The 27,976-nt window shown below is 42.4% G+C and overlaps 1 protein-coding gene across 1 annotated transcript in view; it reads right to left on the bottom strand.

Moving 5' to 3' along the window:
• LOC138949483 (nose resistant to fluoxetine protein 6-like) overlaps positions 1–22,089 on the bottom strand; it is a 39,187-nt gene extending 17,098 nt beyond the window's left edge. Inside the window, exons 1-7 of the mRNA XM_070321316.1 lie at positions 21,973–22,089; positions 20,314–20,555; positions 19,569–19,698; positions 12,906–13,075; positions 12,438–12,534; positions 3,412–3,505; positions 448–638 (exon numbers count right to left, since the gene is read on the bottom strand). Of these exons, the coding sequence (XP_070177417.1) occupies positions 448–638; positions 3,412–3,505; positions 12,438–12,534; positions 12,906–13,075; positions 19,569–19,698; positions 20,314–20,544 (913 nt within the window). The 5' untranslated portion in view covers positions 20,545–20,555; positions 21,973–22,089. The remainder of the gene's footprint in view (positions 1–447; positions 639–3,411; positions 3,506–12,437; positions 12,535–12,905; positions 13,076–19,568; positions 19,699–20,313; positions 20,556–21,972) is intronic.
• Positions 22,090–27,976: the final 5,887 nt, after the last annotated feature.

Below are 27,976 nucleotides of genomic sequence, written 5' to 3'. Positions count from 1 at the left end.
TCGGCGGAAATCCGCCGTTCGGCGGACAATTCCCATGCCTGCAGTTACTAGATATGCATCTGTGTATGAGTGTGTGTGTGAGAGAGTGTGAGTGTGTGTGGGCGTTTGCATGCCTCTGTGCGGGCATGTGTGTGTGTGTCTGCCCCCTTTAGTGTGTGAGCTAAGTGAGTGACGCATGCTGAAAGTTGTGCAAAATGTACCAAATAACTGGGAATGAAAAGGGGCATTTGGGCGTTTATACAGTGCATGAATGAAATTCAATCAAGAGGATGATCTGTCAGCTTTGTAGGCAATGTATAGTTCATTCCTACCTCACCTGGAGATTGTAATGCAGTGTATGATTTTACTTCCCCCCCCCCCCCTACCCCCCCCCCCCTACCCCCCCCCCCCCCCCCCTACCGAATAGTCATAGATAGATTACAACATTCAAGTTAAGACTGTGCTCACTTGGTTCCGACACTTTGGCAGGCAAGTTCCCCAGCAGAACAATGTCGTCGTCATGGTAAGTGTGAAAGGTGAGCTTGGTGTTGGTGGGGAGACTGTCCACACTTTCTGACCGCCACTTGGGTAGTTGGCAGTACAAGATGTCCACTGCAGTGCCCAGTAGCATCAGCAACACAAACACACCACCAACAGCACTGTCACAGAAGAGAAATACTGTATAAATGCTATGCCCAGTAGCATCAGCAACACAAACACACCACCAACAGCACTGTCACAGAAGAAAAACACTGTATAAATGCTATGCCCAGTAGCATCAGCAACACAAACACCACCAACAGCACTGTCACAGAAGAAAAACACCGTATAAATGCTATGCCCAGTAGCATCAGCAACACAAACACACCACCAACAGCACTGTCACAGAAGAAAAACACTGTATAAATGCTATGCCCAGTAGCATCAGCAACACAAACACCACCAACAGCACTGTCACAGAAGAAAAACACCGTATAAATGCTATGCCCAGTAGCACTAGAAACACAAACACACCACCAACAGCACTGTCACAGAAGAAAAACACTGTATACAATCAGCTACAATAAAAGCAAAGAGCATGACCACATACTCCACCACACTTCTTCTTCGTTCATGGGCTGAAGCTCCAACGTACGCTCGTGTTATTTGCAAGAGTGTTTTTCATTTTGTTATATGTATGACCATTTTTATCCTGCCATTATTGATCATTTCTGTGCGCACTTTGTCTTGTACATGTATACACATAACTTGACCTGTGAGATCAGAAGAATCTCCATCCTTAACCCACCACACGCAGCTGGGATTCAAACACTCAACCCTGATCTGCAGGAGTCTTATCCACTAGGCCAGTGCTCCTGTTCCCACAATACTTCACACTCCAGCACATGACCATCCACTAGGCCAGTGCTCCTGTTCCCACAATACTTCACACTCCAGCACATGACCATCCACTAGGCCAGTGCTCCTGTTCCCACAATACTTCACACTCCAGCACATGACCATCCATTAGGCCAGTGCTCCTGTTCCCACAATACTTCACACTCCAGCACATGACCATCCATTAGGACGACATACAGTGGAACCTCCCTTTTACAACCTGAACAAATCTGAAAAAATTGAGTCTGAAAAAGGAGGGAGTCTTAAAATGGGGGTAAATTTACGAAGGTTATGAACAGAAAATTAAAAAAAAAAAAAAAGTGTCTTGAGAGGGAGGGAGTTATATTGGGGGGTCTTGAGAGGGAGGGAGTTATATTGGGGGGGTCTTGAGAGGGAGGGAGTTATATTGGGGGGTCTTACCAAGGGAGGTTCCACTGTACTTGGATCCTTCACATTGCACATTTCACTCCAAGTGGCTGAACTGATGCAACAAATGCCCAAATTACAGAGAAGCCGAGGAGGGATATGCATCTCCGTGTGTGTTGTGTGTGTGTGTGTGTTGTGTGTGTGTGTGTTGTGTGTGTGTGTGTGTTGTGTGTGTGTGTGTGTGTGTTGTGTGTGTGTGTGTATTGTGTGTGTGTTGTGTGTGTGCTAGCTGGCTAAAGAACCCTTCTGTCAAATAAAAATTAAAAGAAATTTGTTCAAATATGGTTCAAGGCAAACATCCATCACCAGAAGACAAGCCCCGCTATAGTAGAAGGCAGCAGAGATACGTTTAGCCTTGCCAGGGACACCAGAAGACAAGCCCCGCTATAGTAGAAGGCAGCAGAGATACGTTTAGCCTTGCCAGGGACACCAGAAGACAAGCCCCGCTATAGTAGAAGGCAGCAGAGATACGTTTAGCCTTGCCAGGGACACCAGAAGACAAGCCCCGCTATAGTAGAAGGCAGCAGAGATACGTTTAGCCTTGCCAGGGACACCAGAAGACAAGCCCCGCTATAGTAGAAGGCAGCAGAGATACGTTTAGCCTTGCCAGGGACACCAGAAGACAAGCCCCGCTATAGTAGAAGGCAGCAGAGATACGTTTAGCCTTGCCAGGGACACCAGAAGACAAGCCCCGCTATAGTAGAAGGCAGCAGAGATACGTTTAGCCTTGCCAGGGACACCAGAAGACAAGCCCCGCTATAGTAGAAGGCAGCAGAGATACGTTTAGCCTTGCCAGGGACACCAGAAGACAAGCCCCGCTATAGTAGAAGGCAGCAGAGATACGTTTAGCCTTGCCAGGGACACCAGAAGACAAGCCCCGCTATAGTAGAAGGCAGCAGAGATACGTTTAGCCTTGCCAGGGACACCAGAAGACAAGCCCCGCTATAGTAGAAGGCAGCAGAGATACGTTTAGCCTTGCCAGGGACACCAGAAGACAAGCCCCGCTATAGTAGAAGGCAGCAGAGATACGTTTAGCCTTGCCAGGGACACCAGAAGACAAGCCCCGCTATAGTAGAAGGCAGCAGAGATACGTTTAGCCTTGCCAGGGACACCAGAAGACAAGCCCCGCTATAGTAGAAGGCAGCAGAGATACGTTTAGCCTTGCCAGGGACACCAGAAGACAAGCCCCGCTATAGTAGAAGGCAGCAGAGATACGTTTAGCCTTGCCAGGGACACCAGAAGACAAGCCCCGCTATAGTAGAAGGCAGCAGAGATACGTTTAGCCTTGCCAGGGACACCAGAAGACAAGCCCCGCTATAGTAGAAGGCAGCAGAGATACGTTTAGCCTTGCCAGGGACACCAGAAGACAAGCCCCGCTATAGTAGAAGGCAGCAGAGATACGTTTAGCCTTGCCAGGGACACCACAAGGACAGTGGAACCCCCCATTTAAGACCTCCACAAATCTGAGAAAATTGGGTCTAAAAAAGGACGAAGTCTTAAAATGGGGGTCATTTTACAGAGGTTATGAACAGAAAGTCTAAGAAAACAAGGTTTTAAAAAGGAGGGGGTCTTAAACTGGAGGTCTTAAAAGGGGCGTTATGACAAAAAGGAAGACATATAAAGCCTCACATTCCAGCGATGGCCAAGCCATCCAGTGACTTGCTTTCCTCGTTGCACACAGCGTAGGGGATCGCCGGCAGCTTGATCTGCAGTTCTGCCAACGCTGAAATAGAAAACATAATTTTGACTTTTCACATGGATCAGTCCTGTAATCAAAGAAATTGTCCTTACCTTGTCTGGCAGTGTGCAAACCTATTCCGTTCTGGTACTTCTGGGCAGAGCCCTTCCCACAACAACGGTTTGTCTCACTATCTTATGACTGGTCAGGCTTTACATGAAACAGGACAACTCACTTTGACACATACCAACAATCAACGGTCCAGATGGTGTCTGTGCCAAGTGACAACACTTTTATCAATCAATTCCTCACACTGACACAACAGGTTTTACTGTTTTTATGTATGGTCAAAAGTTTTATTATCTATACGTTTTAGGATTGTGATAGAAGTGCAATGCATTGGTTACTATACCTTACCAGCAACTCATGTGCGCGAGAGTGTGTGTGTGTGTGTGTGTGTGTGTGTGTGTGTGTGTGTGTGTGTGCGTGTGTGTGCGTGTGTGTGCAGTATGGATGTGGCGGACGTGCCTGTCTGGAGTACTTTGGGTGTTCTTACTTCGTATGTTTTATTGTTCTTATTTTTTGCTTTTTAAGGTTGTTGTCATATGTTGTTTGCTTGTTTTAAGAGCAGATGAACCACACTTTTCCATCCATTGTAATTAATTGTATGGACAATAAATGATCTTTTGTCATAAAATAATGCCAGCTCTGCACAGGACGTAAAGTCAGGGTGTTGATTTTTGGAACATGTCCAAGGAGAGGAGTGTTTTTATCCCATGTAAAGAGCATGGCCAGAGTTGAGACAGTCAGCAGATCTGTTTTCACCAGAAGAAGCGTAACCGGTTACAGTCAGCAGATCTGTTTTCACCAGAAGAAGCGTAACCGGTTACAGTCAGCAGATCTGTTTTCACCAGAAGAAGCGTAACCGGTTACAGTCAGCAGATCTGTTTTCACTAGAAGGAGAGTAACCGCTTACAGTCAGCAGATATGCTTTCACCAGAAGAAGCGTAACCGGTTACAGTCAGCAGATCTGTTTTCACCAGAAGGAGCGTAACCGGTTACAGTCAGCAGAATCTGTTTTCACCAGAAGGAGAGTAACCGGTTACAGTCAGCAGATCTGTTTTCACCAGAAGGAGAGTAACCGGTTACAGTCAGCAGATATGCTTTCACCAGAAGGAGAGTAACCGGTTACTCATGGAAAGAGACAGTCAGCAGATCTGTTTTCACCAGAAGGAGAGTAACCGCTTACAGTCAGCAGATCTGTTTTCACCAGAAGGAGAGTAACCGGTTACTCATGGAAAGAGCAAATTAATGCTTTATGTCCTACAGGCTAAATATTTCGCCTCTTAAGGACAAGATATGGGTTATATGATTCGGGTTTCACGCCCTCACTGCTTTTGCCGAGATACACAAGTGTATGCGTGTTTAGGTGGTATCAGCCATCTGCACTTATGGCAAAAATGAAGGTCTTTTACGTGCCATTGTGGTGACACGGGGGTGGGACATGGCTTCCGTCTCTGGGTCTGCACATAAAGTTGACCCGTGTCCGTCCCGGCCTGAATTCGAACCTGCGACCTTCCGATCACAAGTCCAGTGCTCTACCATCTGAGCCACCAGGCCTCCCAGTTTATTATACTCGTGCTTTTCCACGCCAGTATTTATTTATCGCTGAGCCCATTTCCAGCACTCACAAAAACTGTCTTTCTACTTCATGTGAATGCTCTGTGACATTTGATTCTCATTTTCCTGCAGAAGTTTAAAGTTTACCTGTTTGAAACGTATCTGAAGTACAGTAGTGAACCACCACCACCACCACCACCCCCCCCCCCCCCCCCCCCTGCTTTTCAGACAGCCCAAAATGTTAGAAAAACAGCAAATATCAGGGGGGGGGGGGGGGGGTGGTCTTATAATGCAGGTTAATTTACAGAGCTAGGCTATGAACAGAAGCACCAAGGGCAAGGCTAAATCTGTTCTTACAAGGAGGATGAAAGTCGCCTGTTCATTTCAATGCTTGTTATTCTCTAAGGTGCCAGGTTCGGGATAACTCTCACTTACTCCAATACACATGTCGTTTGTCGTATGGTCGTATGTCGTATGTCACATGTCGTATGTCACATGTCGTATGTCACATGTCGTATGTCACATGTCGTATGTCGTATGTCACATGTCGTATGCATTCAGACCACTCACTTCCCTTTGTGTATCACATGTTCTTAGGACGGTTATGATAGTAATAAAGTCTATTTTTAGTTCTCCTACAAGTCTCAAGATCACTTTTCTTTAAAATACACAGCATACTCTACATATAGCCCTGTGGTAGTGACGTCAAATTCTGAAAGAAGATTTAAAACATTTTGAGATTGGTTCATTGTGAGGATGAAGCTGACATTGGGCCAAATGTGGATATTGCCAAATAGAGAAGAATCACCTTTCAAGACCTACACAAATCTGAGAAAATGTCTTAAGAATAACACACTATTTCACTGCTGCGGCGGATATGCTATGTCAGCGGCAGGGAGCTTGGAGCAAGCAGGCCATAAATAGCCTGCGCTGCGCTGGCGGTGACCTCTTTAGTTTCGCGGGGGAAATGCCAGCCCTTGTTCATTGTACTCTGGCTCTGTGGAGCTTGTGTGCGATGGCGCCAGTTTGAAAAAATACGTGATTCTTGGTGTGAAAAAGGGATCGTTTCAGTGACTTACACCTGGGATTATGTTCATCTTGTGTATTTTGTTACTTGAATATACAGGCATTGTGTTGGTGCAAACTGGAGTTTATTCCTTCGACTCGTTTTGTTTGATTTTGTGGTAATACTAATATCACTGGCACTCAGCTCTTGTTCTTTGTTCCTGTTAAAAGAAACAGAATTTGCGCGTTGTATATCAGTTTATAATCACACTGAATACTGATAACAGCCCAACCGACTGTGTTTTTATTTTGCCGTCCGTAAGTACTTAGTCTTAACTGTGTGATAGAGTGAAAACAAGTTAGGTTACAGGTGTTAGTGTATGATTTCTGGAGCAGTTTTGTGGGGTAAGTTTTGTGAATTAACCCACGCGCAGGTTCTCGGAACAGGCACTCGCTACAGTACGCTATTATATGCAGCTCTGTTGACTGTCGTGCATTTCATCTTGTTTGTTTTGTTTTGTGTTTTCCCCCTTCTTTTTTGTTCTTAAGCATGTGACGTGTTTATTCTTAAATTAATGTTGTGACTGTAGTTGTGCTTATGTTCTTGCCTGTCTGTATGTGTGTACATGGTTTTGCTTGTTTATTTGTGTCATTTTCTTTTAATTTGTGGTCACTCTATTTATTGATTTAAGGTGTCTCAGTTAAGAATGGCGGCAGTGCAACATACGGAAGATCTCCACATATTTAGGCTAAATGCTATGTGCAGAACGTGTGGCAGAAGATCAAAGACAGCGAAGGACAAAAATCATACCATTAGGCATTGCAAAAGCTACGCATCAGTGTTGTTTCAGTTTCACGGTATTCACGTTTCTGAAGAAGCCAATGGCACCACTTTCTCAAGTACAATATGTACATCATGCTCTGCTCGTCTCAGCCAACTAAAAAAAACTAACATTCCAACTCAAGGTGTGTCAAAAGCAATGAATAATAACCTTGAAAAAACAAAGGTGTTGTGGACACAATACAACTCCAAAGTGGAAGTAGCTGACTGTAGTGTGTGTAGAACGTTTGCCGAACAAATGGCTGGTAGTCGTAAGAAACCAAGAAAAGCCAGTGAAAAAGCTGCTAGTCCGCAAAGAAAAAGCACATGTGTTGACAGTACTGATGCCTGTACAAGCACTTCTATTGTTGAAACCTTTCAGCCACAGTGTTCTTCAACACCTGAAACAACAAGAAGAGCAAACGCTCGATCGAGTCACTTTCGCAGTTCTGAATATTATATGAGGCATCAGATGGACAGGAAGAAATTGCTATTCACAACACAATACAGATGTAAATAATTTGATGTAAAGAATAATCCTATAAAGTTTGAATCAAATCCGATGAATAGTTTCAGAGATATGATATTTCAATTTTTTTCCTTCAAGACATACCCGTGACCTTGAAAAAGGTCAAAGGTCACCAAAGCAGACGTCAAAGTGTAGAGGTCACTGGGAGTCACGTTCACATAAAATTTGAGCCCGGTCACTTTTATAGTTTCCGAGAAAAGCCCAACGTTAAGTTGTGTGTTGCCGAACAGAAAAGGCTAGTTATCTCCCTTGTTTTTCTGATAACGTTCGTAAAAGGCTACAGATGTAAATACTTTGATGTAAAGAATAATCCTACAAAGTTTCAATCACATCCGATGAACTTTGTCAAAGATATAAAATGTCTAATTTTTCCTTTGACGCTGACCTGTGACCTTGAAAAAGGTCAAAGGTCAACGAAACCATCGTTAAAGTGTAGAGGTCATTGGAGGTCACGACTAAACAAAATATGAGCCCGATCGCTTTGATAGTTTCCGAGAAAAGTCCAACGTTAAGGTGGTGTCTACGGACGGCCGTCCGGCCGGACGGCCGGCCGGCCGGCCGGACAGACTAACACTGACCGATTACATAGAGTCACTTTTTCTCAAGTGACTCAAAAACCGCAAGCCGTGTGGTCAAAAAACGTCTGTTCGACCTGCTGACATCTCGCAAGGGTACGACTCAGAGTCAGAGTGATGTAAGTACTAACAATGACACAGTCGTCGTGTCAGCTGCTTCAACATCATTTCAAACCCAAGCCCCAGCAGAATCAAACGATAACACACCTGTAGCAAAGTCTGTATCTCAGTCACAGAAAGCAACAGATACTAACACTGTTTTGTCAAAAAACAAACCACAAACCCAACTCCGCCCAATAGAACAGTTGCAAGCACCTTTGACAAAAAAAGAGGAAGAGTATTTAACTGGCTTAGTTAGGGTGAAACTGGCACAGTCAGATGACAAGAAGACGTTGATATGTAAGACAAAAGCACAGCCACTTGTCCTAAAGAAAATTGTGAGAGCGAAAAAGTCATCAGCGCTAGTTTCTACTCCAATGAGGAAGAGAAGAGCAAAGGAAATTGCCAACTTGAGAAAAGAAATTTCCGGTTCCACGGAAGCTGACATAATAAAACAACAAAGCACTGAACTCAAGCACACTACAAAGCGCAAAAGGGATGACATTCTGAAAACAGCTGGGTTGGGACAGGCACGCGTCTCTTCAAAATCAGCAGCTCAAATTAGAGCAAAACTGTCACTTAGCTGGGCAAAACAAAGGCAGTTGCGAAAATTAAACAAGGCAATGGGAATAAAAATGGAGTGTGAGAAAAAGGAGAGGGAATTTCAGGAGGGAGTGCTTTGTGGAAAAATAGAAGTTTACACATTACGTCTCTCATGCATCAACAAAGCGACAAAGAAAGAGGAAGTTAGGGGCATTCCCGTGTCTTCTATTGTCAGCTGGCCCAAGTTTGTAACGGATCTCTTAGACCAGTACGACAAGAAGAACATGCTAACATGGCATAACAACACCTTGCCAGAAAATGAAATTTGGGTTAAAATCGGGGGTGACCATGGAGGGGGGAGTTTTAAAGTTGTTCTTGAAGTAGCAAATCTCCACAATCCAAATGCGAACTCAAAGTTGGTTGTGATGACTGAAGCCAAAGATTGTGCTGAAAACCTTGAAAAGATTTTAGGCAGCACTATTAAAGAGGGAGTTAGTGCTGTCAACGGCATGATGTGGAAAGGAAAAAGGCTGCGAGTGTTTATGTTTGGGGATTATGATTTCCAGTCAAAAATGTATGGACTGTCAGGAGCCCAGAGTAGTTATCCATGTCTTTGGTGCAAGACTTCCAAAACGCAAATGCAATGGAGTCCAAGAGAAAAAGCCCCCAAAAGAACGTTAAGAAACATGAAAGAAGACCTCATAGGGTACCAAGAATCTGGCAGTGACAAAAAACATGCCAAAGACCACTACAACGTCATTCGTGCTCCAATATGGGACGTCAAAGTGAGTCATGTAGCGCCGCCTTACCTTCATTTGCTCCTTGGTGTTGTGAACAAACACCACGATCTTCTTGCAAATGAGTGTCACCAGCTTGACAAGCAAATAGCAGATGCCCTTTCTAAAATAAAACTGAGTGAAGAGCGTTTGGTGGTGATTGACAACACTACCGAAGCATTCAGAAGGTGTGTCAGAAAAATGTATAATCTCCGAGAAAAAGGGAAACTTAATCTGAAAACGTTTCCAGTCTTCGACAGATCTGAAGGACCAACAGTTGCAGGGGTTACTGAGATTTTGAATAAGCATAGCATAACACCTCAGGCCTTTTTTGGTGGTAGCTTCAATGGGAATCACTGCAACAAATACATTAAAGATGAAGTGATTACTGCCGTAGCAGACAGCGTAGAAAGAAGGGCATTTATCCTGACAGATGATTATGGCGTGCACACCCTTGCAGGTCAAATCAAAGACAAACACACCCGTTTGAACAGTCTTTACTCCAGTGTGCACAGGCTTGTGTCACACACAAAACCAGTTGGGAAAGATGACCTTCCTGGCATCCAAGTAGCTATTTCTGAATACATGGAGTTCTACAGAGGTAACGTGTGCCTTGACAACGTTAATGTCATCCCAAAGCAGCACATACTTGAAGCACATTGTGTAGAGTTTATGGACAGGTGGGGGATGGGGCTTGGTTTGATGGGTGAACAGGGCGGCGAAAAAATACATTCTGACGTCAACAATTTGAAAAGGAGAGTTTGGGGCATGAAAAACAAGGGACAGCAACTTTGCCAGTTAATGAAAGAGCAACAAATTAAGACCTCACCGATGCTGCTTGACACCCCGCCAAAAACAAAATCCTAAACAAGAATGATAAAAAGTCATTGAGGCCTTTAGCATATTGACACAATAACAGCTCTAAAACATTGTTTTTTGTTGTTTGTTTTTCTTCTAAAATTGTACATATTGTTTTTTTTCTTCTTCTAACAATGTACATTGTGTTTTTGTTTTGTTTTTCTTTCTAAAAATGTACATAGTGTGTGTGTGTGTGTGTGTGTGTGTGTGTGTGTGTGTGTGTGTGTGTGTGTTCATATGCGTGTGAGGGAATGTGATCCCGCGTAAAGAGTGTGTTTACACTCACATTTGAACCGTTTAGTTTGAAATTACACCCACTCTATTCCATTACAATGCACGTCATCTTTTTTTTCTTCAGCATCTCAGAGAAATAACAACCCCAACTGTTGTTGTGTTGTTTTGTTTCGTTTTGTCTGTTCTGTTTTGTTTGCGATAATGAAACAAACGTTAAATTGTCGTCGGATCGACGAGTTTTCTTTCCTGTGGTATATATATACAAGTTTGTGAGAACAATACGAGTGAAAAACTGTGTTGAAAAACTTTCAAATCGACTTGTGTGCTGCTATTGGATTACTGACCAACAGTTGCAGGGTCAGGTAGGCTTTTTGTTTTCTTCACATGCAGCTAACAATTTGCATGAACATGTATTGAAAGACCGTTTTTTCTTTCTTTTATATTACAGGCATTAATTGCACTATTTTGAATTATATAAACGCAAAACAAATTTCACATGCGCACCATACGCATGCCTATAATATGTTTTTAAATACGACATTAATTAGTGTTCTTTTTTTGTGGCACATTTAGGATGTTTTGTTTACTGTGTTGTCTTCTGCCGTCTTACATACTCTGCCGTTCCTGTTTCTTTAAATGCAACATGCACATGTTTTTCAGAGTGTAAAGAGTGGCATAATTATATACTTGAGGAGCAAACACTTTTTCTAATTCTCTCATTTACCCTTTCTTCTGTCTTGAAAATTGTGGCATGTTTTGTTTCATACTATTGACATACATGTATTATCCGCCTATGTGTTGTCGGGGTATAATATCATGTGGCACTTCGCGCGGATTTGGGTGAGCGCGCGCGAGCTACGTTTTTTTTTCTCCTGTGGTATATTATATATACAAGTTTGTGAGACTTGTATAGGAGGGCCGTGAGGTAAGCTTTTTTGTTTTATTCACATGCAGCTAACACTGTAACATGAACAGTTTTCTTTCTTATATGTTACTGACATTATCTACACTATTTTGAATTATATACTTATATAAACGCAAAACAAATTTTACATGCGCACCATCAATGACTTCTACTAGTAGTCCTTGGCATAATATGTATGTAAATATACGACTGTATATACTCTACTGTTTGTATATATTTCGTAAAGTGTTGTATATATGTATTATGTACTTGGGGATTACCTTTGTCTTTATCTTTCATTATTTTGTGTTCTTTTATTGTGGCACATTTAGGATGTTTTGTTTACTGCGTTGTTTCAAGGTGTTTCATTAAATGCAGCATGCACATTTTTTTTCAGAGTGCAAAGAGTCGCATAATTATATACTTGGGGGGGGGGGGGGGGGGGGGGGGAACACACTTTTTCTAATTCTCTCATGTATCCTTTCTTCTGTCTTGTGAATTGTGGCATGCATTGCAATAAATACAACTAAACACACTAAAAACATCAGTTCCGAAATAGGCAATATCTCTGTGGCCACCACACACTCAGAACGACTGCTATCTCTCTGCTCGACTGCTATCTCTCTGCTCGCGGCATCCAGGTTATCAACACAGCATAACAGAGAGCTGGGGCCACGCACGCTAGCGCTGCAGACAAAGAAGAGTGCAGGTCTGGCCCTATATATTTCAGGCGCCAGTGTGGGCGGAAGGGGTTGGAGGAAGGAAAGGGTAAATAGGCAGGAGGAGAGTGGTACTGCCGGTTATTTTTAGCTGGTGGCAGCCTGGCAGAGAGTACCTCACACGGAACACAGTGATAAGGGAGCCTTAAGTTTACAGAGGATATGACCAGAAAGTCTGAGAAAACACGATCTTAAAAGGGAGAAATTTAGTCTTAAATACGGGGGTCTTAAGTAAGGGTTTTCACTGAACACTATGAAGTCATCAAATTGAAAGAGCTGAGGATAAGTCCCTGACCTAGGTTCATGAGAACGGAGACGTCGTACGCAGAACATGAATCGGGAACACACAGACTCATCACCAGCTGTAAGGCGATCGGTGTTGTCGCCGAGGGCTGCAAACAGACATGAAATGACATTTTTACAAATGCAATACAGTGGAGTCCCACTTTTACTGCTTTAAAATCATCCCTGATCTCTGGCTTCCTCCACCAGTCCTCCCCTCTCTCACCCACCCTCTTTCTCCCCCCCCCCCCCCCCCCCAACTATGCCCCTCTCCTCCCTTCTCGCCCATCTTCTTTCTCTCTCTCTACTTCTTTCTGCCCCTTCGTCTCCGCCTCCTGTCCTCCATCTCTACCCCCCCCCCTCTCTCCACCTACTACCCCCTTCTCTCTCCCTCCCTCTCCTCTCTCCCCCTCCCTCCTAACGTTTCTCTGCCTCCCGCCTCTCTCTATGTCACTTCCTCCTTCACCCTTCTGTAACCAACCTGGGCCAGGGTGATTTCAGTGTAGCAGTGACGACCACTGAAGAGAAGGTCTGCGGAGGAGTTGTTGGTTTGGTTGAACGCCTTGACACTGAGACATTCCTTGTACCCCCCGACCCAGAGCAGGTTGATGTCCTTCAGGTCTGGAGACGGCTTCCCCATAGCATCTACCACTGCACACACAATATGCGTTAATTGTAGTTTTGAGTAAAGACTAATGATAATAATGAACACTTATTAATCGCCCCTTCTTGCGACGATGTACAAAAGCATGCATGCACACACACACACATATTTTACTCTGATCAATACAGTCAGTGTTCCTCTGAGACTGTGTTAGCATAAGAGGGAGAACTATGACTGTCCTGATCTGTGTTAAAATTAAATGTCATATTTTGGTCAAAAACAAATGACAGGTATACGTATCAACTGATTTTAGTTATACCGTACTTTCCGGGTCATAAGGCGCGACTTTTTTCCTCGAGTTTGACCCCTGCGTCTTGTATAACGAAGCGCCTAATCCGTGTATGAAATACGAAAAAAATCAAAGAGACCGCCTGAGTACCAGTCAAACAACTTGTGATAATGCATGTGTCAGCTAGTACAGGGTGACCCAAAAAAAAAGAGTACCCAAACAAAACGTCATAAATTGAACAAAAATAAAGCAATCTTCATAAAATTTATTTACACACACAAGTAGCCTCTGCATGATTTCAACAGAAAATGTTAGCGTTCTAGCTTGTCTTTCAGGAAAGTTATGCTCATTCTACAGAACATGCACCAAATGGCCTCCCCCGGATTTAAATCCCCCAGATTTCTATCTTTGGGGGTTCCTGAAAGACAACGTCTACAGGAACAACCCACAGACAATCGCAGAACTCAAGCGAGCCATCATTCACAGCAACCATTCGCGGAATCTCGCAACAGGAGTGTGTGCGGGTGATTGATAACTTTGCGCGGCGAGTTCAAGTTTGCCTGAATCGGCGCGGAGGCCATTTGGAGCATGTTCTGTAGAATGAGCATAACTTTCCTGAAAGACAAGCTAGAACGCTAAAATTTTCTGTGCAAATCATGCAGAGGCTACTTGTGTGTGTAAAGAAATTTTATGAAGATAGCTTTATTTTTGTTCAATTTATGACGTTTTGTTTGGGTACTCTTTTTTTTGGGTCACCCTGTAGGTACTACCCTGACCAAGTTTCCTCTCAAGACATCAAAGAGACCGCCCCATAGGTTAAACTCGGTCACTGACCCCGTGCAGGAAGTGTTTCCTCTCTCAGATCTACGACAGGGGAACCACCTCTCATAGCAAAAACTGGGTCATTGACCCCTGGGAAGAAGGTCAGTGTCTAAACAAGGCAACCCAGCTATCACAATGGACCTGCCTTTGATCTTGCCGCACACACAGACCACACATATTTCCACTCTGTATTCTTCCTTTGATGTGCGGCTTATTTTCATTCTTCGACCGTTTGTTACCGGTATACTTTTTTAATTTTGGTGCGCCCTATCGGCCCCCGGCGCCCAATGGGTGACTGGATTACAATTTTGTTTAAAAAGAAGGGGGTGCGCCTTATGCGCTGTAGCGCCTTGTAACCCGGAAAATACGGTAATTCTTTTAATTGTTTACGATTGCACGTACACAAACATACACTCCTTTGCAGTTTTGGCTAGCCGCCTATAAATCATGAGTTTTTGTAAGGCGATGTCACATGGCTCAATTGATACGTACACATTTGATTCAAGGTATAATTCTGTCCACCGAATTATTTTGAAAGCCAGTTTTAATATTAATTAAAAATTAATTCAGCAAAAATTAATTCAGCAAAAAACTTTGCAGGTCTGTTGTATGCTGTTGTCCAAATGGAGTATGGGCAGATCTGACATGGTGAGCTGAACTGTTTTAACATCAACAAGATAACATCAACAAGATAACATGAACAAGATAACATCAACAAGATAACATCAACAAGATAACATTCTCACCAGAAAAAACCCAGCAACATGAGCAATTAAACGTATTTGATTGTTCATGTTGCTGGGTTTTTTCTGGTGTGAACATTCTGGTTCTAATTTATCTCACCTGCAGTTTCTCGTTTCATTTCTGTTTTTAGATGAACTGAAGGACTGTACCTTCTAACACTTTCTACCCCACCTATGTTGACCAAGTTGTTTGTAGCCGAGACCAGCTGTGCTGCAGCAGGTCACTCAGAATTGTAGTAACTGTGTATCAACACGCTGGAATGCAGGCGTTAAGATCGACGTTACGGGAAGCGACTGAAGTGACTGTGTGTACCGATATATCCGTACCAGGACAGATAGAGCCATATGAGTGGGTACGGATATATATCCGTACCTGGGAGACATTGAGTTAACACCATTGTCTACAGTCCTCCTGTCCCTCAATCATCTTCCCACATCTTCCGCCAGACAACAATTTTTAACTTTTTAAAGGAGATCAAGATTTTTAACAACATTTGAAGAAACAAATGTGATAGACTTGATTGTAAATAGTTTTTGGCTCACGTAAGTGTAGCCTATGCGATGCTAAACTTTGTCTGTCTGTGCGTGTGTATGTGTGTGTGTATGTGTATGTGATAGAAACTTTAACATTTGACTAAACACAGAAATACTAATTTTACCTGGTTATTATCCAAGCAACAGCTTCAAAATATTGAAGCAATGATCAACATTTCGTCGGCACGTATGTAGTTTGTGTATCCAAAGAAAACGGGTGGTGGGGGGTTTTGGGGGGGTAAAAACAGGTGACTGGTTTGTGTCGTGTGTGGTATGTAGACCAGGTCAGGGGTCAAGGTTAGGTCAGATCGCGTGAAGGATTGTGGTATAGATACAGTTATCACCGAGCTGCAGTTCGCCGATTCGGAGAAGACGATTTCACATTGTTCGGTTTCGTAGCTCCAGAAAAATAGATAAAGAAGATACCAAAGGAGATTTCCTACAGGTTAATCTGCACAGCGTGTTTCCAGTGTCTGCGCGAGGAAGCGCTGTCGAAAGCGCAGTGTCTTGTCCCCGTAAGTAGGCTACAGACAGACAGACAGACAGATCTAGATCTAGTGTCTCGCACTCTAGCACCGTGTCACTTCTGCTTACTGTGTGTGTGTGTATGTGTGACGGAGTGATTGAGTTTGTGTTACTGTTTGTCGATTTCTTACGTGAGCCTTGAAGGCTTCGCCTCTTGTTAAGTATGGAGCTTGCCATGTGAACTGAGAACAGAAAACAAACTTGCATCCATCGGTCTCAAACAGCAACATCAGCTGAAGTCGAGACGATCAAAAACAAGAAATTCCTCCGATAGGAAAAACACCCCCGTCAAGGGAAATAACCTTCTCAGTTGGTGGCAGTGAGAATGGTTATTTCCCTTTGACCAACGGGGGTGTGCCTCTATAAGTCCTTGTATAATTTTAATCCACCAATAACTCCCTAACCGTGTGTTTGACTGGTCCCAATTTTTGTAAGGACCGTCTCAGGAATGTATAGAACCTGTTCACCAAGTTTGGTGACGATCGGTCCGTTCATTCTTGAGATCTACTTGCGAACACAAACACACAAACACACACACAAACAAACACATCGAGTGAAACCTATACACACCCCTATACCGGGGGTGTAATAATTACCTGCAACAACCTCAACTATCCTGTCATTGCCTTACACACGGCTGTTCCAAGCTTTTGTTTTAGTGTGAGTTAAAAATAGCCCAGTAGAGGGAATAGTTTGGCTACCAACAGCTGCAGCCAGCACAATGTTAAAGGACCAGACCACGCTGTTTTAAAGGTTATTAGAACCACTAACCGATGACTGAAGGTTAGAGAAATGCACCTAAAGATTCCAAAAATGTAAAGAAATTCACCGATTCGTAGCTTAATCATTGTGATTTAATTAAAAACGTTCCGCCAAATTCGTCTGCTAAACGAGACTTCGAAATGGCCGCCAGTAGACGAGAACCGGCTGTGACGTCACTTAGTGTTTGGAAACCGAAAGTTACAGCTTACGCTCAAGTGGGCGTTTGCCTAAATCGAGCATCAACAGCACGCCGAAGGAATGCGCACGGCTGCTGATAGCTATGAAGTATAGAAAAAAGGTTCAGGCATCAGTTGTCACCTTTTTCCGATGGGCTTACAACTTCTGCAGCAAGACTGATTAACTGGAAACGGCCAACACGATGTTGTGTGTTTCGCGACACTTTCTTCCAATGCGAACGCAGTTAAGCCGGCAAGAAAACCTGGCACACACAAAACAGCTGTTGCCTAACGCAGTTCCAGTTCCGACAATTGTTGACCACTCACAGGAGGTCAGAAACCGGATACCAATGTCATCAGAACGATCTGCTTTCACTAAACGCAGACGAAAGGAAGTGAGTACATGTATACTGAATGTGTTCTGTAAGGGATAGGGGTTCAGTGTCACTGGGCGTTTTTGTCAGACTGACAGTATTTGTAGTGGAATGGCATCTGTTCCTAATTTTAAGCACATGTGTTAAGATTACAGATTAAAACATATATATCTGTTACTACATGTCCGTCCCCATGCACCCACCTTAAAGTTCCCTCTCTCTCTCCCTCTTTTACACTCACCTGGGTAATCGATGAGTCTCAGGTTTAATCAGTGTCCGTCCATATACACATAGACATTCACACAAACACACACACGTTGTTATAGTTGTTATCTAATTCAGTGTTGTATTAAATAGATAAAGAAATCGTTAATACAGCAAGCTTGCATGAATAATTTGCTGTTGTCCTTTTTTCAGATCAGGTTCTGTAATACAGTAATTATAATTAATACAAGTACAAATTCATGTTTGCAGTCATACTCATAGTGTGTGAGTGTGTGTGTGTGTGTGTGTGTGTGTGTGTGTGTGTGTGTGTGTGTGTGTGTGTGTGTGTGTGTGTGTGTGTGAAAAGCACTTTGATACTTAAAACATCTGTGTTATTTGATTTTATTACAAAACTGTAGTTTGTACATTATAAAAATAAATACATTATGATTAATATCATTACTAGTCAACTTAAATTAAGGCTCAAAATAGGTCTTAAGATGGATGTTATTTAGTGTAATGAAGAGATTATAAAAACCAAAAAAAAGCTATGAGAAAGAAAGTATGAAAGAATGATGCCCTTTCTCCGGTGAAAGTTCTGCTGATTGTGGTAACTTTTTTTTCTGTCTAAAACAGGCATCAGTTAACTGAACGAGCTGTTTGAGGGGGTGGTGATCCTAACACTGGCCTATGGCAACACTGGCCTATGGCAGCTACAACAAAGCTCTGCATACACAGCAAGACTACAATGCAACAGTGCCCAGACTTTGACTGCTACAGGCTGCTTTCCCATGCAAAGTACAAATGCAAGTGTCCATAAACCAGGGTTTAATACAAAGTCATGTAGTATGTGAGTGAGTTCTGATGAAAAAGTGATTGTGTTGTAATATTGGTTATTACTGAGTGTTGATGTTACAATGATTACATTATAAAAACAACAACAGAACAATGTGAAGAGCAAACTTCTTCTGTGGGCATGCAAGTGAGTTAATCTTGTGTGTGTGTGTGTGTGAAACTATATGTGACTGAGTGTTACAAATTTAAATGACAACAGTTTTCTTGATAGCCTTTAAAAACAACAACAAATACATACATTTAACAATCAAACAAATATAGGCACCTCAAAAAAAGTTGTATGTACACCTTCGTGGCTGGTGATGCATTCTTGCTCCCCTGCAAGTTTTCATTCTACAATGTACCTCAGGCTAGCTTCCTCTCTCTCTCAAATCTGCCCCTCCCACACAATACAACAGGTACAGTGGCCACTCTGACACCAGTCTCTGAAATAATCAAGAACAGTTAAAACTGCGATGAGCTGTTGTTCTTTTACTCGTGAATGCAATGCATGAACACTTAAACAATATCCCACTTATTCGCGAGTGCGTTGACAAGGCGAGAGTGAAAAAATAGCACAGACTCGAAAGCAGACGATAAGTTCAGCACAGAGAGCGGGCGTGTTTACCTTTGATCGCTGAGACAAACAGTGTCGCAATTTTCATCGTCACTGTTTCACTACTGCTGGAAGTGGCCTCCACCCTCATCTTTCATGCTTGATTCGAGGAGAGAAACCGGTAGTTCGAACATGTACGGTTCAATTTCGTCTGCAGTTACGCTTGTTGTCATGTTGGTAAACAACCATCTCCACACGGTGTGACGTCACGGATAATTTATTCATAAGCCAGTCTCGCGAAGATCACGCGGCACAATGGCGGGTCGTTTTGGAGAAGAAATCCGTCGCTTTGGTCACAAAATTCGTCGGATTACGGCCTTAGAAGATTCCGAAGTAAACCAAACATTGTTGAAGACGGTAAGAAAGTGGTTTTCTAACTAACTGCAAACATCGGGAAGTGTTCGGTCGCGCAGGAACATGATTCGAAGCGTTTTTGACGCTAAAACAGCGTGGTCTGGTCCTTTAAGCTCGCTTGCCTGTTAAACCCAACCGTTTCTGTGCTATACTGGGAGATTGGACGTCTCATTGCATACCACTGAGAGAGCTACTAGCTGCTGTGTTATCTCTGCTGTGGCGAAAGGATGGGTGCTAAAAATAGCCTGCAGCTAGAGTAGCAGAAATGAAGCCCTGGGAAGATCCGTGTAGAGATAGCAAGACTCACTTTGCCAGGCCCAGCCCTTGCGTTCAGCCAGCGCACTGAGAAGATGCTCAAAGTGACCCACACACTGGGCGGACAGATTGTACGGCAGATCCCATTGGACGCTGCCATTGGTCGCCAAGCGTTCCACCGCCTGCATAAACATACACAATACTGAATTATAACACCTGCTCCAACGTGAAGAACAAGTCATCCTACTGGACATAATAGACTAAACCATCATATGGCCACAAAGCTGAAGCTGGTTCCCTCCCCCTCATGTCCGTGTGGCAAGAATCAGACAGCAGAGCACATCCTGCAGGCTTGTCCATACCACAGTGCTCTGAGGGACACCATCTGGCCAGAGGAGACTGCGCTACAAAAGAAGCTATACGGCCCCAGAGAGGACACATGCACGCACAGAAACACACAGACTCCTACATCCCAAATCTGACATATTATAGCTGCCTCATGCATATTCCACTTCGCCTAAACCAGTTCATGCACACACACACTCACATGCACCAATCCTACCCCCCCCCCCCCAAACACACACATGCACCGACACCCCCGCCCCCCATGTATAGATGAACCGACCACCCAGCCCTCACACACACACTGACACCCCCCCCCCCCCCCCCCCTTCACCTTAACTTTTGCATTAAGCTACCTCGTGCATACACCACATCACCTACACCAGTTCATGCACACACACACACAGACACATACTCCTAGTCCTACACCTAAACTCATGCGCACTCCACAACACCTGAACCAGTTCATGTTGAAAGAGAGTCGGAGAGGTCAGCAGAGGCCACGACCTCTGCAGCTCTGCCGCCAACAGGCGTCGGGTTTCTGGTTTGGTGGCATTGACGATGTTGCTAGCCTTTGTGAAAAGCTCAGCATAGGATGGAATGCTCTGAGTACAGATCTGAGCTGGAGACACTGTGAGCAGGATCAACGCTAACAGGACGCTGTGTGGCGAGCAAGGTCGGGCCATCCTGTGATATCCTGTGAAACAGAAAGTGTGATAGACATGAGGCTATGGGTAGGACTTCAGCCTGGCTTAAATTTCTGCCAAAATAAACTCTAGACTGAATGCTGCACCAACAATTTTAAGGGGTACAATTATCTAGAAGGCGAAAAGAATGTCACTTTATTGCAAGTAAATCAGATTTGGGATGAAACCCAATAGAATTTACCCCAAAATTTGATTTATTCCAAAATGCACGGAATGGTTTCATCCCTTGAAAGTTGAATGAGAACAAAAAGATTTTGCGTTGAAACAAATTTCTAAGTCAAAATACAATTTTTCCTCTTTGAATTAAACTACATGAGTACCAAACAGGGTCCAAAGTTTGATTAGCAGTACTTTGGAGGCGAAGGGGGCAGACAGTAATGAGTTTACGTGAGATAATCAACCCGGCTGACGTCCTCCCTCAGATGCATGTGTCACAGTGTGTGACATTCTGATCATCATCACTCCACGCTATCGCTTTAGTCCCCCTGACCGGACGCTACAGTCCTACGCGAATCTATCAAAACAAGAATACAGAGTTATCTCCCATATGTTGTTCTCGAGCAGTGTTCGCGAGACGAAACTGATTGCAGATTGGCCGACTTCGACAGTGATCTCCGTTCTGTTCTTCACAGTTATGATAAAGACATCGTTTTAAGGTCAAAACAAGTCGAAATTTTGGGACTGCTGCCGGAAGGAGACCGTAATAGTATATGGTTGCATCACTGTCAAAAAATCGTCAGCTCCAACGAGCGCCGAAACCAAACGGTGGATTATCACGTGACACTTTTGCCCTATTTAGAGTTGTTTGCACAGTAAATACAGCCGCGAAAAATAGCTTGCTTGAAACTGTCTTACATATCAATTCCTTTGTAATCTAAAAATTACACAACACCATGAACACGTACCATGAAAAATCATTATCGACGATCGCGAATCTGGTTACATCCATATAAAGACATTACGAAAAGATCTAAATATGTAAAACATCGATTTCCTCGCCAGACAAGGAAAACCAAGGCATCCTGTCAGGGATAGAATGAGCCGAACTCTTTTGACCTGAGTTTAGGATGCGAGTGAGCCTAGCTCAGTACCTGCGATCTGTTCTGTAAATCCTGCCATTTCTGGTTGATTGACGTGATCTTGGAAACAAATACACATACATCTGACTCAGAACAAGTCCAAAGAAGTCACAAGGTAGAGAATAGTGTGCCAGAACGAGCGAAACAAAGTCCTTTTTGTTGAAATTTAAATTGTGAAACACGCACTCAAAGTCAAGTCTTGGTACAGCACGTCAGCAGCACCAAAAGAGTACATTCAACGAGAAACATTGTCTTTGTGTTTCAAATAAACGCTGAAATACAATAATACCATAATAACCCACACTCAAACAAAGAGAAAGGTACTGACCAGTCCAGTGCCAAATGCTGATAAACCGTCCACTGTCTACAACACGTACAGTGCGTGTGTTGTGTGGTCACTCTCACATGACCAACAATGTGTGGAAGAGTGCAAATGATCGCTAACTGTGGGAGTGGTCTCCCTTGGTGTCGATGTACCGAAACGCACTGATATTATTTTGAACAGTGCGTGCCGCGTGTCAGTGTCATGTGTGTGTGTGTGTGTGTGTGTGTGTGTGTATGTGTGTGTGTGTTTGTGTGCGCGCGTGTGTGTGTGTGTGTGTGTATGGAAAGCCGTTTGGATCATAACCATTACACGCGTAATAAAACATAAATACACGTGTCATTTTGATACACGTGTAATAAATGATTAATGCACGTGTAATAATCATTTTTTACGCGTGTAATAAATAATTCATACACGTGTAAGAAATGATTAAATACGCGTGTAATAAATATTTCATGCGCGTGTAAGAAATGATTAAATACGCGTGTAATAAATATTTCATGCGCGTGTAAGAAATGATTAAATACACGTGCAGGAAATAATTTATACGCGTGTAAGAAATGATTAAATACACGTGTAGGAAATTATTTAAATACACGTGTATTTAATCATTACATACACCCGTAATAAACTTAAAACTTGAATCGGAAAATATACGACATGCAAAGCAACAACTCTCGTCTATTCTACTTCCGGTTCGCGCGCACAACAACCGACTTTATCTGATAAAACAAGTAACTTACCTTTCTAATGCTGTGCGAGCCTGGGCAAAGGCGTTAAATTGTTCTCGCAAACCTTCTAAGGTGACATTGACGTTTGCCGCTTCCGCCATCTTGAGCTGTAAGCGTGCAAAGCGAGGCGATGAAGACGCATAGAGTGTTTTTCATGTGGATTCCCAGTCCGAGTTTTTAAGTCGCTTAACCACGTGACTCCTGCATTTTTAACGCTTGTATGAAATATTTATTACACGCGTATTTATTCATTTCTTACGCGTGTATGAAAAATGTATTACACGTGTATTTAATCATGTCTTACACGTGTACGAAATGATTAAATACACGTGGAATAAAAATGTCATACACGTGTACGAAATGATTAAATACACGCGTAATAAATATTTCATGCGCGTGTAAGAAATATTTAATACACGCGTAAGAAATATTTCATGCGCGTGTAAGAAATAATTAATACACGCGTAATAATCATTTCATGCGCGTGTAAAAAATATTTAAATACACGTGTAATAAATAATTACACGTGTATTTAAATATTTCTTACACGCGCATGAAATGTTAATTACACGTGTATTTAATCATTTTTTACACGAGTATGAAATATTTATTACACGTGTATTTAATCATTATGCTATTCCATAGCATGAGAAAAAAGATAAATTACACGTGCAATAAGAAATAAATACACGTGTATTAGTCATTTATTACGCGTGTATTTATGTTTTATTACACGCGTAATGGTTATGAGCCAAACGGCTTTCCATATGCTGCCTGGGTCTGTACAGCCGGGTAGCAGTCGGGATGCTTATGTTTGGTACGTGTCCAAGTGAAGTATGGCCTTATCCCACAGAAAGCCTGACCAGATCAGAGCTTGTGAATGGAACACAATTCAACTGATGACACTGGAAGGACTCTGCCTTTAGATCTGTTTGTTTTCAACTTCTGCTTCGTGTGTGTGTGTGTGCCAGGTTTCTTCCTCCATCTTCTGTTTCCTGTATTTACTGCAAGCGTTTTTCTCTGATTTTATATATATATTATTTCAAAAAGTTATTTTATTTACATTTGTGTGTGTGTGTGTGTGCAATCCTTCAAAGCCACTGAGTTCTCAGTGCACACACTTAAAATACATTCTTTACAAATATTCTGCAGCTACAAGTTGCTGTCAAAGTCTACATTTGTATCTTTTTATGCTGTAAAAAAGAAAAGAAAAAAGTGCATTGAAAACAAAACAAAAATGTTTTCCACAAAAACCATTATTATTTCACCCGTGACAAGCTGTTTCCTGTACATCGTGCGTCGCAAGTATTTATTATCTATACGTCAAGTGCTGACACCAAAGAAAGAGAGAGAGAGAGAGAGAGAGAGAGAGAGAGAGAGAGAGAGAGAGAGAGACAGAGACAGAGACAGAGACAGAGACAGAGAGACTGAGAGACAGAAACTGAGAGAGAGAGGGAGGGAGATAGAGGGAGAGGAAGAGAGAGAGAGGGAGAGAGATAGAGCCTCGGAGAGAGAAAACCACAGACAGACAGACACTAGAAAGACAGACAGACAGTGAGACAGACAGACAGACAGACAGACGGATAGAGAGAGAAATAGAGACAGATAATGAGAGAAGGGGAAGAGAGAGAGAGAGAAAGTTGAAATTAATTTGTCCGATTGCCGTGTCAGTGTCAACACATAAAATAAGCTGACTTACTGTAAAATTAAAAAAAAATCTATGCTCCTTATATTTGCAAACGACTGAGTTGTTGTATAATCAAAATTAGAATGAGTTATAAATCTGAAAAAAGAAGGCCAGAAAAGAGAGGCGTAAAATAGGTAACACTTACAGCTGAATTACAACTTTTCAAAGTGTAGCCAAAATAGGTGTCTGGCCTTCAAAAAGAAAGAAACAAGTCGCGTAAGGCGAAAATACAACATTTAGTCAAGTAGCTGTCGAACTCACAGAATGAAACTGAACGCAATGCCATTTTTCAGCAAGACCGTATACTCGTAGCATCGTCAGTCCACCGCTCATGGCAAAGGCAGTGAAAGTGACAGGAAGAGCGCGGTAGTAGTTGCGCTAAGAAGGATAGCACGCTTTTCTGTACCTCTCTTTGTTTTAACTTTCTGAGCGTAATTTTAATCCAAACATATCATATCTATATGTTTTTGGAATCAGGAACCGACAAGGAATAAGATGAAAGTGTTTTTAAATTGATTTCGACAATTTAATTTTGATAATAATTTTTATATATTTAATTTTCAGAGCTTGTTTTTAATCCAAATATAACATATTTATATGTTTTGGGAATCAGAAAATGATGGAGAATAAGATGAACGTAAATTTGGATCGTTTTATAAAAAAATTTTTTTTTACAATTTTCAGATTTTTAATGACCAAAGTCAATAATTAATTTTTAAGCCACCAAGCTGAAATGCAATACCGAAGTCCCGGCTTCGTCGAAGATTACTTGACCAAAATTTCAACCAATTTGGTTGAAAAATGAGGGCGTGACAGTGCCGCCTCAACTTTCACGAAAAGCCGGATATGACGTCATCAAAGACATTTATCAAAAAAATGAAAAAAACCTTCGGGGATTTCATACCCAGGAACTCTCATGTCAAATTTCATAAAGATCGGTTCAGTAGTTTAGTCTGAATCGCTCTACACACACACACACACACACACACACACACACACACACACACACACACACACACACACACACACACACACACACACAGACAGACACACACACGCACATACACCACGACCCTCGTCTCGATTCCCCCCTCTACGTTAAAACATTTAGTCAAAACTTGACTAAATGTAAAAAAGAAACATGCTCGCACGCACACCGGCACACACACACACACACACACACACACACACACACACACACACACACACACATATATATATACACTGACGCACACGCATACATACACACATATGGAAAGCCGTTTGGCTCATAACCATTACACGTGTAAAAATGATTAATACACGTGTAATAAATGATTAATACACGTGTAATAAATGATTAATACACGTGTAATAAATGATAAATGCACGTGTAATAAATGATTAATACACGTGTAATAAATAATTCATACACGTGTAAGAAATGATTAAATACACGTGTAATAAATATTTCATGCACGTGTAAGAAATGATTAAATACACGTGTAATAAATATTTCATGCACGTGTAAGAAATGATTAAATACACGTGTAGTAAATGATTAAATACACGTGTAAGAAATGATTAAATACACCTGTAATAAATTAAAACTTGAATCGGAAAATATACGACTTGCAAAGCAACAACTCTCGTCTATACTACTTCCGGTTCGCGCGCGATTGATCTCTCAAAATGGCGACGCCGCTAGAGGGGATTTTTTTGGATCAGACCCGCCAAAAGGTGAACCATTGCATCAATTTGTTGCAGTCTGGTAATGAGCCAGAAGAAGTTTGCGATGAAGACGCATATATAGTGTTTTTCATGTGGATTCCCAGTCCGAGTTTTTAAGTCGCTTAACCACGTGACTCCTGCATTTCATGGAGATTGATATGGAACCTTTTCAAGTTTTAATCAAACCTGAGAGCGATGGGTTAAATGTTAATGCTCCAGCCTTTTAAACGCTTGTAAGAAGTTATTCTTACACGTGTAATAAATAATTGATACACGTGTAATAAATGATTAATACACGTGTAATAACGTGTAAGAAATTATTAAATACACGTGTAATAAATGTCATGCACGGGTAAGAAATGATTAAATACACGTGTAATACTGATTAATACACGTGTAATAAATGATTAATGCACGTGGAAATGATTAAATACACGTGTAATAAATATTTCATGCACGTGTAAGAAATGATTAAATACACGTGTATGAACTATCTATTGCACGCGAAATGGTTATGAGCCAAACGGCTTTTCCATAGCATAAGAAGAAAGATAAATTACACGTGCAGTAAATAATTTATACACGTGTAAGAAATAAATACACGTGTATAAATTATTTATTACACGTGTATGAATTATTTATTACACGTGTAATGGTTATGAGCCAAACGGCTTCCCTTACGAACGCGGAAAGTCGACGCGTCCTTTTCCTAATTTTAATTTTTTAATTAACAAAAAAAAAAATGAATAGTTTTTTTTTCTCTCTTCGTCTTCTTCTTCGTTCATGGGCTTAGACTCCCACGTTCACTCTTGTTTTTAGCGCGAGTGGATTTTTACGTGTATGACCGTTTTTACCCCGCCATTCAGGCAGCATACGCCGGCCCGATTTCGGGGGAATTGGTTTTTTTCTCTTAGACTGGGACTTCTGTGATCAATTAATTTCTTGAAAGCCTGGGATACAGAGTGAACTGTCAGATAGGTTAAATGTTTAAAGGATAGACTGTGGCGGCTTCATGTACGGAGTGAGATTTCTTTGATCAATTAATTTCTTGAAAGCCTGGGCAGAGATGAGATACAGAGTGAACAGAACGGTCAAATTTCCACGGGATAGACTGTGTACAGATTTCTTTGATCAATTAATTTCTTGAAAATCTGGGCAGAGATGAGAAACGGAAAGTTTACATTTTCACAGGAGAGACTGTGGCTTTAAGTTTTGGAATGGCTGAAATCAAGGAAATCAAGGAAAGACGGTTCAGTGGCCTAGTGGATAAGACATCAGCCTCATAATCGGAAGGTCGTGAGTTCAAATCCCGGCCGCGGCCGCCTGGTGGGATAAGGGTGGAGATTTTTCTGATCTCCCAGGTCAGCTATAATGTGCAGACCTGCTAGTGCCTTATCCCCCTTCGTGTGTACACGCAAGCACAAGACCAAGTGCGCACGAAAAAGATCCTGTAATCTATGTCAGAGTTCGGTGGGTTATAGGAACACGAAAATACCCAGCATGCTTAATTCCCACGAAAGCGTCGTATGGATGCCTAAATGGCAGGGTAAAAACGGTCATACACGTAAAAGCCGTGTGAGTTTCCGCCCATGAACGAAACAAATAAACAGAAACACAAGGAAAGACAACCCAGAAATGATTTCTTAGCAGGGCTGCCATCCATAGGACAAAAAGAGGAGTGAGGGGTGTGTGATTGTGTGTGTGTGGGGGGGGGTGAAGGAGAGGAACAGAAGGGGGAGGGGGGGTGCTGCCGAGCAGGAACGGAGGGTCAGTATAATTTGCCAAGACAGTTGCGGGCTCAGCAGATTCTGTATCGATTAAGGGATGTGAAGAGGGCTTTTCATTGGCTGGCGATAATTGTCAGAGATGTGGCGTGGCA

The sequence above is a fragment of the Littorina saxatilis genome, linkage group LG15 (genome assembly GCF_037325665.1).
Source record: "Littorina saxatilis isolate snail1 linkage group LG15, US_GU_Lsax_2.0, whole genome shotgun sequence".
Lineage (NCBI taxonomy): Eukaryota > Metazoa > Mollusca > Gastropoda > Littorinimorpha > Littorinidae > Littorina > Littorina saxatilis.
This window is presented reverse-complemented; position numbering and strand designations above follow the sequence as displayed.